Here is an 11,649-nt window from a genome sequence, read left to right as displayed (position 1 = left end):
CTGCTGCATTAATATATGTAAATATTTTATTTTTCTACCATTTCTAACATGTTCTCATGCAATGAACCATAAAATTACATACATTTGATTTCTTTAGTGTGGCAAGTCAATCTAGATTTTTTTTAAATGTATTTACATATATTTCACATCTAAATTGAAGCTTAAATTGAAAGATTACACCTGATTCAAATAAATCTCTACTTTTATTCCATCTGAGTTAAATCCTTCTTTTTAGACAACAAAGTCTTTGCCTTGTTAAATTCAAGGTCCATTTTCTGTATCTTACGCATGCATGTCCAACCTGTGCACGTTTTGCCCGTCAAGTACCTCAGAATCACTTGTGCATAATGTTGGTCTGTCCAGGATCCGCTGTGCATAATATTTGGTCTATCAAAGCCTGTCCGAAGTCCAGTTCAGTTTTAAATACATCTTTCGAGTGTCTGAGTAAGTCGTTTTTAGTATCTCAGTGCAAATAGTGCTGTTTTTGATGCATTTTGAATGATTTTAGGGAATGTCAGGGGTAGTCAGTCGGTTCAGTGCAGTACATACTCTGTTTGTCAGTTGTTTTTTTGTGTGAATTCGGTGCGGTGACGTCAGTCTCACAGAGCGCTAGGGTTTCTGAAATTGTGCCCGGCGAAACGAGCCTGATCACCCAATTCTTCTTCAATCCTGTAAGGCAGGGGAAAAAAGAGACAGATGGACGTGGATTAATTATATGGGAACAGGAGGTGACGGAGAAAGAGCTAGAAGCCTGTAATCAGCAATGTTAATCAAAGTAATTATATTGGTTCTTTTTGCGGCCACTGTTATTTTTGAGACTGGGTTTTTTTTAAGTACAACAGTCAGTTATTATGCAAGTTGAGTCATTTTCATGAGAGCATGTGCTGAGGCACAAATGGAATCAAAATGAATGGTTTTTGCATTTTTTTAAGAAAATATGAATGGTGTTTTTTGTGCGATACTAGTGGCACTACAATGTTAGAATTGTTGCCAGGGTGTTGCTATGGTGGTTTGAGTGGTTGCTAAGTGGTTGATTATTGGCCAGTGGCCAACAACCTAGCAATGCGCTAAAAATTGCAAAAAGATTTCAAAACGCACCAAAAAATCTCAAAATATGGCTCAAGTCTTTCATTCAATGGAAGTCTCTGGGATTTTTGCTATGGAAGCCTGTTTCCACCACAGAATAAAAAATGTAATTGCACATTTTTAATATCACAATTCTGACTTTCTCACAATTGCGAGAAAATGTCAGAATTGTGAGGCAAAAAAGTCACAATTACCTTTTTTATTTTTTTATTCTGTGACGGAAACAAGCAACAATCAATGAAAGATGAGTTAAGCAAGACGTTCAGTACTTAGTGTTAGATACATAAACATAAGTATGTATGAACAATAAAAACAGCATCACAAAAATCTTTTTGGAGATGCTTTGCTAAAATAGTATGTTAGTTTTTAGCAACGGCCTGTTTAACTCTTTTCTCAACAGGGTAAAAAAATAAATTTCACAAAATTTTCATGGCCCTCCCAAAAAACTTCTATTCTAGCTTTATGCATTATTTTTTTTATCAACACTTGAATGTGGGTAAGTTTAATTTTGAGTAAAAAGCTGAGAAAAACACGTTTTTGTCAAAGACTGTCTGGATCGGATTCAGAGCGATGATCAAAACACAGACGGAGTAGATCGAGTTCATCAACACCCCCAAAGCTTCACATTCCTATACCTCGTCCTGGGTCGACATTTCATTAGGTAACATTAGGCAGTTTTGATTGATATGCTGATTGAATGTTATTTTACATATGCATCTTCTTACATATGCTATCCCTTGTTTCTGCTTCTTCTTCACCTGTTTTAATCAGGAGATTCAGTACTCTTTCAGAAGATGCGTAATAGCGCCCCCAACAGTATAACAGTGAAAACATGGAAAGCCGGAAAATTCCGCCAATGGCGGGAAAGAGTTAAAGGGTTATTTCACTTTGAAATAAAATTTTGGTATGTTTTAGCTTACCTCAAGGGCATCCAAGATGTAGGTGTCTTTTTTTCCGCAGTAGTTTCAATTTTGATATTTTTAGGTCAAACCGTTCTTGTCTGTCAGTCATTTCATGCAGGTCTATGGTCACTGTCTCAAAGAGCAAGCACAGAGTCCAAATTAAAACAATTCCCCATCGTCCAAATTAAACAATTCCCCATCGTAAGTACACATTGACGGCCTAAGACACGAAACGAGCGGTTTGTGTGAGAAAACGAACAGTATTTATATCGTTGTTATCTCTTGAACACAGCCGCGTCCAAATGATCTGAGGGCGCGGGCGGGTATAGATATATACACTAGATGTCACCTTGGATACTGCAGTTCATTGGAACGAAACCGTAGCCAAGGCAACATCTAGTGTATATATCTATACCCGCCCGCGCCCTCAGATCATTTGGACGCGGCTGTGTTCAAGAGATAACAACGATATAAATACTGTTCGTTTTCTCACACAAACCGCTCGTTTCGTGTCTTAGGCCATAAATGTGTACTTACGATGGGGAATTGTTTTAATTTGGACTCTGTGCTTGCTCTTTGAGGGGGTGACCATAGACCTGCATGAAATGACTGACAGACAAGAACGGTTTGACCTAAAAATATCAAAATTGAAACTACTGCGGAAAAAAAGACACCTACATCTTGGATGCCCTTGAGGTAAGCTAAAACATACCAAAATTTTATTTCAAAGTGAACTATCCCTTTAATAGAGGCAAAAAGCATGCGAAAATTATTTGGACTTTGTTTTGGGGATTCGAATGGATGTTTTTACTGCATTGCTAAAAATAGTGTGTTGAACGCTCTCTTGCCTCATAAGTTGGTTGTATTTGGCGAGACGCTCAGATCTACACGGAGCTCCTGTCTTTATCTGAAAGATAAGAGAGATAAAGAGTAAATGTTTGTCAAGTTAATCAAACTTGATTATAATTGTTTTGTAAAACACATAATAAATATATAAACCATATAATTTCTGTACATACTGGTTACATTTGTGTAAGTGTACCTGTCCAGTGCAGAGTCCCACCACTAGGTCAGCGATAAAAGTGTCTTCTGTCTCTCCTGAGCGATGGCTGACCATCACGCCCCATCCGTTGGCCTGAGCGAGCTTACATCTGAGGGATACACAGTTCAAAATGGAAGGTAAGAAGCTAGAAAAGGCTGGTTTACTAGACATAGTTTAGAGTTACTCACGCCTGGATGGCCTCTGTGACGGTGCCGATCTGGTTGACCTTCAGGAGCAGACAGTTGCACGCGCGGTCTTCCGCTGCCTTCTCTATCCTCTTTGGGTTTGTCACGGTCAGGTCGTCGCCCACAATCTGGATCCCCACTGAACCAGTCATGTTTGTCCAAGCGGCCCAGTCATCCTGATCAAACGGGTCTTCAATGGACACCACTGTCAATGATGATGGGAACAAAAACATGATAGAACATTCTGGGTTAAAGGGTTAGTTCACCCAAAAAAATTATCCCATACTTAACTCACCCTCAAGCCATCCTTGGTGAATATGACATTCTTCTTTCAGCCAAACACAATCGGAGTTATATTATAAAGTATCCTGGCTCTTCCAAGCTTTATAATGAGAGTGAATGGTACCCTAGATTTTGAAGCCCAAAAAAGAGCATCCATGCATCATGAAAGAAATCCATAGGCTCCAGGGGTTCATAAAGGCCTTCTAAAGCGAATCTATGCGTTTTTGTGAGAAAAATATCCATATTTATAACTTTATAAACTATAATCACTGGCTTCTGGTAGCGGCCGTACTTGAATCTCTATCCGGCGAAAGAGTGACCTCTGACCCGACACATGACATACTGACGAATGCGAAAACACAGAGGATAGAGCAAAATGGCCGTTACCATTATAAAGCTTGAAAGAGGCTGAATGTTTTTTAATATAACTCTGATTGTGTTCGTCTGAAAGAAGAAGTCAAACCTAGGATGTACATAATTTAAATGGACCTCAAGGTGACTTTATTAACATTTGAATTTTGAAATCTCCTTTACATCTTTTTTTATTCTTCACAATTTACCTGGATAATCGTTGACAAACGTCTGGTAGATCTCTAACAGCTCATCGCCGGTGATGTGTCTGTCTGGGTTTGGAGGGGACTTGAAGTCAAGGTCGTACTTCCCGTCGCGGTAGAACTCGGAGGCGGCTACATCCATCCCGATCACAACTTTATCTGTGAACCCGGCCTTGTCTATGGCAGTCTTTATCAACTCAAGAGCTGTGGAGACGTGATAGAGAAGCCAACAGAGCAGAACAGTGGATAAATTCATTAAGATTAAATTGGATCACAAGCTCAGACAAGGCGATGCACAGACTCATGAACACACCTTTGGTCACCGTGATTTTGCCAAGTAAGACATGCTCCTGGATCAACATATTTTGTTGATCCTGGAATAACATTCCTGTCCCAAAATTTAGTCCTTACCCTATCCCTACCCCTAAACCTAACCCTACCCATAACTTTTCCATAAAATCAGAGGGAAAGGATAGGTGAATAACACTGATGTTGAAGCACCTAACTCTGGGTTCTAAGCCTAAACTTGACATAAACTGTAAACTTGTCCATCAAATCTGATTGGTTGATTGGAAAGTTGTTCCAGGATCAACAAAGATGTTGATCCAGGAACATGTGGTACTTGGTGAAATCACGTTCACCAACACACCTTCACTGTTCTCCAGGATGTTTGGGGCAAAACCTCCCTCGTCACCGACGTTGGTGGCGTCTTGGCCGTACTTCTCCTTGATGACACCCTTCAGCGTCTGGTAGAGCTCGGCTCCGACACGCAGCGCGTCACGGAATGACTCCGCCCCCACAGGAAGCACCATGAATTCCTGCATGGCGAGCTTGTTTCCAGCATGGGAGCCTCCGTTGATTACATTAAACGCCTGACAAATGGACAGAGAGAATGTGCTTCGTCAGTCTATTTCCCGAGATAATCAAGAAAAAGCATACCTACAGATGTGAATTATTATGTTGCGTACTAAGTCGTGCAATTGAGTAATGAGATTTCTTACAGGAACTGGCAGCACCAGCTCTGTGTTTCCTGCCAGATCAGCAATATGACGATACAGAGGGACGCCTTTCTCTGCCGCACCGGCCTTGCAGATGGCCAGAGACACTCCCAGGATGGCGTTAGCACCAAACTGGGCTGTAGACATGATGAACAGATAGCAATTATCATATCATTTTTTATGTGATTGATATGGTAGTTTTATTGTGTAGAAAAAAATCCATATACTGTACATTGGAAAATTTGTAACATTTTCGGAACAAGTGCCGAAATTATTACAATTTCTTTTTTTAAATATCAGTTTAAAAATTTGGGGTCAGTAAGATTTTTTTTGTTTTTTTTTACATGATGCATTTAAGGGATCAAAAATGACAGTAAAGGCATTTATATTGTTGCGAAAGATTTCTATTTTAAATAAATGCTATTCATCACAGAAAACAGAAATCGTGGTTTCCACAAAAAAAAATGAAGCAGCACATCTGTTTTTAACATGGATAATAATACATGTTTCTTGAGCAGCAAATCATCATATTAGAATGATTTCTGAAGGATCATGTGACACTGAAGACTGGAGTAATGATGCTGAAAATTCAGCTTTGATCACAGGAATAAATTACATTTTAAAATATATTCACCCCTCGGAAACAGTTCTTTTAAATTGCTATAATATTTCACAATATTTCTGCCTTTACTGTATTTGTGATCAAATAATTGCAGCCTTAGTAAGAATAAAATACTTTTCTTTCTCCAAAACATTAAAAAATCTTACCAACCCCAAACTTTTGAACAGTAATGTATTTTAGAAACTACTTTATAAATCTTATATCCTATTAAATCATATACAGTTTTTTAATTGCTTACAATACGTATGATTTTCAGTAATTAAATAAGTAACATTTTGGTATGTTTTAAGTGTTTCATGGCTTCAGAAGACATGGAATATAGCAAATTTTATGCTGCCTTTTTGGTCATTGAACTCATTTTGTGTTTCGCAGAAGAAAGAAAGTCATACAAGTTTGGAACAACATGAGGGTGAGTCAATGATGCCTGAATTTCCATTTTGGTGGAACTATTTCTTTTAAAATATGATTGTTATCATATAAGATAATAACTCACATTTGTTCTCTGTGCCGTCCATTTCAATCATCAAGTTGTCTAGTTTCTCCTGTTCCACCACACTGATCTCCTAAAGTTCACATCATGAAGATAAAACTCTCCAGATTAATAAAATACAGTGCTTGATTGATGCTTGATGAAAATGTCGCCTAATCATTAGCCCTGCTGCTGTGAAATTAAAAATCATCATCAAAGTCAAATCAGTCTAAAAGTACTCTTGCAGCATTTGAGTATCTTTGTATTTGCTTTAGCTTTCGCATTGTAGACATGGAAGTAAAAAAAAAAAACATGAAAACGAAAGAATGGAATGTGTAGATCAGAATGAAAATCAAGACCTGGATAATAGGAGATTTTGTGTCTCTGCCTTTGGGAGATTTGAAGCAGTCAAAAAAATCTCCTGTTACAATAAACGGGTATAAAATATGAAAAGAAAAATGATTCAAAAAGTGCAGGGGTGGGATCTGATTCTGATCCCATCTGATCGGAATCTGATCTGTAAAACAAACAAACAAACAAACAAACAAATAAACAATAACAAATAATTAAATGAACAATTGCTTAGAAATGAACTGTGAAAAAAATCTGATTATTGGGAAAGTGCCGACAAACATCTGAAGAAAAACATGTATGAATGAAAAAATATAGGAGGCTGTAAAAGAATGTAAATCATAGTGGGAAAAAAATGTAGTCACATTCATTTTAAAGGAATATTGTAGGTTTAAATACAAAATGTGCCCTCATTAAAACCAAGTATAAAGAAATGAGTCTCAGCTTAATGTAGATAATATTTTCCAGAAGTAAGCAAATATGCACAGATTGCCGTTTATAATCCTTCTCATGCTGGTTGAAAACAAATAGTTTGGTTATTTGTTATAAAAAAGAAGGTTAATTAAACAAGACCATTTTTTCTTTCACTTACAGATGCAATGATGGCTGGTCCAAGAGTGTCATTAATGTGACCAACAGCCTTCAGAACACCTTAAAACACAAGACGTTCACAAGAAAACAGGTCAAGACAGATCAAAAAACAAAACTATAGCAGGAGGCTACAAAACTAATTATCTAATTAGTTGTAAAGTGCCCCTATTATTCTATTTTAAAGGTCCTACTTTTGTTTTAAAGACTACGACAGGTTTAGATGCATCTGTAAGGTCAAAAAACACTTTAATTTTCTTTATTAAGCATTTAATTTGCTTACTTTAAACAGGCAAATGCTTAAGAGTCTGACTGGATCATTATTGCAGTGATTATTATGTTTCTAGCATGTTATATGTGTGGCAACAGTTATTCTAACCCTTGACTCTTGCATTGTCTATACAAGATCTTGACCAAAAATGTATACACCTCTTGATGGAAATAACATCGCAACATTTATTTCAATCAAGAGGTCCATTCATTTTTGGCCAAGATCGTGTATTGACAATGCAAGAGTCAAGCACTCTGTAAAGTCTATATAACATGCTAGAAACATAATAATCACTGCAATAATGATCCAGTCATATCATAGACCCTTTAGCATTTGCCTATTTAAATTCAAACAGCGGCTTCTTTTTTATTTTTTGGTCAGGCAGTGTATATTGCACATCACCTCATTTCTCAAAGAGTCTGAAAACAGTTTGCTTGAACATTCAGTCTATAGAAAACCCCTCCTTTCTGCGAGCTACTCTGCTCTGATTGGTCAGATGGCCCAGTCTGTTGTGATTGGTCCACCGCCTACAGCGCATTTCAGAAGCGAAACGGCCATATCTGAATTTCAGCTCCGGATCTTCCTCAGCACTTGATACCAGTAATACGAACAGTAACGATGGCTTTGTTACTGTATCAATTTTAGCCCGAGATTTGCAGCGCTGAAAACAGCATTTTCTCGACATGTCGACAAACTCGAACCAAACTCTTCCAGGCCTCAGCTACAACTACAGTGTTTGAGGGCGGTTCAAAGTAGACGTCACCCGTGGGCAGCCAATGAAGTCCATAGGCTGGCATTATGCAAATTTGTTACATTGTTGATCTTTACAAATTTGCAGACATTTTACATTCACAAACAGCAATAGACAATGCATAAAATGTAATATTAGAAAAAGCATAACAGAGGCACTTTAAACAATCTAATGTTATATAATAGTGCCAATGTTACGATGGACTATCTCTGATCGCTCACCTTTGCCCTTGTAACGGCTCTTGTCTCCATCTCTGAGTTCCAGAGCCTCATAGATGCCTGTCGATGCTCCGCTGGGCACCGCAGCCCTGAACAGACCTGAAAACACACTGACACTTCAAATCTGTCATTCGTTTATACCGGTGATTAATACATAGTGCGTCCATATCTTACTGATGGAGCTGCGTCAACATAATTAAAATTTTATGCATGTACATTTGTCTCTTAAAAGTTACTTGCATGTGGACATAACATATTTTGATTTCGTTTTTATTATATTTATTATAAATTGTATTTCACATGTATGCATTTTGGAAGATGCTTTCAATAAATACACTTTATTTTTAATGGACATTCATCCAGGAACTCAATTTACATTGTAGATAACACATTCCACATATTCCTTTGCTTTTGATTCACCTTTATCAGTTCTCAGGTCCACCTCCACTGTAGGGTTTCCCCGAGAGTCCAGGATTTCCCTGGCAATGATGCTCACAATGGACATCCTTAAAGACAGAGAGGAAACAAGAGAGCATGAGAGCTTAACTTCTGCCATCACTGGTCATGATGTTTAGAAACTCATGGCATCAAATTAATTGACTTTGCATGAGAAAGATAAATATCTAACAGTGAGTGGGTCAAAACACTGTTTTGGTCAACCTGCATCTGCCATAAATCTCCTTTTACATATTATAAATCTTGCTCATATGCAAAATACATAAATGTAAGTGATGAACTAGGGTTTTTAATGGACACAAAGTATTTTGTGATCCAGACAACGATTAACAAAATGAGCAATTTGTGAACAAAAGGTATTTCATGAAATGCTTAATGCATTTTGTTCGTCAAAGGTGTTTGGAAAAGTACATTCATGTACACAAAATGGAATTTTTGGGTTTAGAATTCTGTTGTCAAAAAGCAGCTGGCTCTTGTCTTCCTCTGTACGAAACTGCGTTTTGTCATGAAATACTGCATTTTTACGTAATTCTTTCAGTCCACAGAATTACTCAGGTTACATTTGCCGCCTGTCTAAATGAACATGATCACTGCCTGCTCACCTCCTCCAAGGGGTCAAAATCTGGATGTTTTTTTGTAGGAGAAATGTTGGATTGGATCACGAATAATGGGCGTTCCGTACAAGAATATGAGTTTGCTAAAACAATACCTATTTGGCTATTTACAAGCTTTTATTGAGCAGCTATTCAATTTTGATTTAAGATAAAGAAATTAAACATTTAGAATGATGTGCACTGATTAACCGTTCCAAAATAAGACCAGGAACTTGCATAAAGTGAATAGCATCCATTTTGACTCAATATGCAAATACATCAGGAGTGCCAATCAATCTGATTGCTTTGAAAATAGGACTATTTTTTCTGGAACATTCAGTTCCGACCTTCTTACCAATGAGATATATAGCTCAAGCATCGACAGCGACATGCCACGCTGGCAGCCAATAAAAAGCCAGAACATGCAAATTTCATTCTAAATGTGCCACGACCGACATGGGCACACGTGTCACCTTGCTAATGGAATGCGCGTCTCATAACACCGACCACCACCATTTAGACTAGGGGGAGGAGGAGGGGCTTTATTTGTAATGACAAGAAGGGCATGTGCCCGCAGGTGCCGCACGGTGCGACCAATCGTGCATCTAAATCCGGACGTTGCTAATTTACGCCGTGCCAGTGTGGTACTGCAGCAAGCGTGCTGTCAGCAGATATACAGGGGGGAGGGGGCGATCAACGGAGGGGTGGGGTGGATACCGCAGAAAGTGGCGTGATGGGGCAAGAAAAAGATAAATAATTTATCATCCCTTTGGCGAAAAGATGAGCTTTCTTGATCATCGAAGCGCGCATTGGAGACGGACGGAAATAAGAACCAGCGTAGGGACATGCACGAGCGATTCGTTCTTTTTTGCGTTTGTCACGTGACAAATATACGAAAAACTCGAAACTCGCGCGGTGAACTAATTATTTATGCTTCTCATAGCCTACTTAGCTGTATTAATTGCTTCGTTTAAATAATAATAAAATAAAATAAAAGCGTGTTCGGGGCATTTGAAAATATAGGCAGCACTGCTACGCTCAAATGAACTTGAATTGGGATTTTACTCAAGATCAATATAAAATTGCCCGATCATCCCGTCACCAATGAGAACAGCTTGGACGCACATTGATAACACGTAGCCTATGTACAAACAGTAAAGCTTGATAAGTAATATAGATAAGTTAATCTGTCCGACCCCTTAGCAGCGGGCACCAAAAAAAAAAGCACTGCCACCCAAATTCACATCCAGCATCCCAAGATAAGGAGTGACTCCTCATTCAGGAGACTGTCCGCATCGACATGCCCTAAACATCAGCGATGTCTTGATATGACAATTAATTCTTGGTTAATTAATGCAAAATGTACAAAGTCATGCACAAACCTATATTAACGAATTATTTATGGCCAAGCCAAATCATCTTAATGACCCCGCAACAGATGCATTAATGATGCATTTATGATGCAAAGGAGCAGCGGAAAGTGCAAACAAGAACAAATTCTTTCATGCAATGATTACCTGCCGTCAGTGCGCGTAGCCTTGCGAGAGGCAAGCCTGGAAAGAAGTGTTGAACTGCGGAAGAGAGAAGCAAAACAGAGCGAGGGTGGGTGGAAACCAGAATGAGAGCGAGATGAGAGGAGAAACAGACGGGGGAGGGGATGAAAAGATGAGTCAGAGGAAGATGCTGAGAATTAGAGAGGAGAGAAAGAGGAGGATGAGTAGGTCAAGGCGACTGATTAATAAGCGGGAACGAGAGACCCGGGAAGAGGAGGGGAAACAACAAACACAGGGAACTGCAATGTTCCTCTGTGACTGCTGGTAAAAATAGATGGAGGAACTGGGTAGATCAGAAAGAAGCAAGACTAAAATCTTCCAGTGTTAAGGGAATGCAAAGCGTACGATGACTATTAAAGTCACCATGAAATCAAAATGAAATGTTGAATTATTTATTATAACTGCATGATTATATCCCCATCCTCTTCCCTGATGACGTGTTTAATGGCGCGAGGGCGGGGCAACCTGTCACTCACATGAGATCGACCAATAGCAAACCACAATGATCCAATCAATTCAAACATGGGCAAAATCAAGTCTCGCCCTACAGTTTTTCTTGTTCAAGAAGCCATTTCACTCGGATAGATGTCACATTGGGGGGGAAATGCTATCGCAACTTTCATCTCAGCCCGAATTTACAGAAGTGATAGAATTCTTATTTAGATTTTTTTTGTGAATAAATGATGTTTTGCGATTTAAAACATAAAAAAGAGATTATGTTAAATTAA

General features: G+C 38.5%; 1 protein-coding gene across 1 annotated transcript; it reads right to left on the bottom strand.

The window, feature by feature from the left end:
* Window positions 1-599: 599 nt before the first annotated feature.
* On the bottom strand, window positions 600-8,824 carry eno2 (enolase 2; the record flags this gene model as incomplete). Its single annotated transcript, XM_081377029.1, has 11 exons — window positions 600-669; window positions 2,837-2,895; window positions 3,031-3,139; window positions 3,219-3,420; window positions 4,058-4,255; window positions 4,701-4,923; window positions 5,053-5,186; window positions 6,165-6,234; window positions 7,084-7,142; window positions 8,323-8,418; window positions 8,740-8,824. 11 exons carry the CDS (start codon window positions 8,822-8,824, stop codon window positions 600-602), a joined length of 1,305 nt encoding a protein of 434 aa, XP_081233155.1.
* Window positions 8,825-11,649: the final 2,825 nt, after the last annotated feature.

The sequence above is a fragment of the Scardinius erythrophthalmus genome (genome assembly GCF_964197995.2).
Source record: "Scardinius erythrophthalmus genome assembly, chromosome: 10".
NCBI lineage: Eukaryota > Metazoa > Chordata > Actinopteri > Cypriniformes > Leuciscidae > Scardinius > Scardinius erythrophthalmus.
Note: the sequence above shows the minus strand (reverse complement) of the source record. Positions and strands in the feature narration are given on the sequence as shown.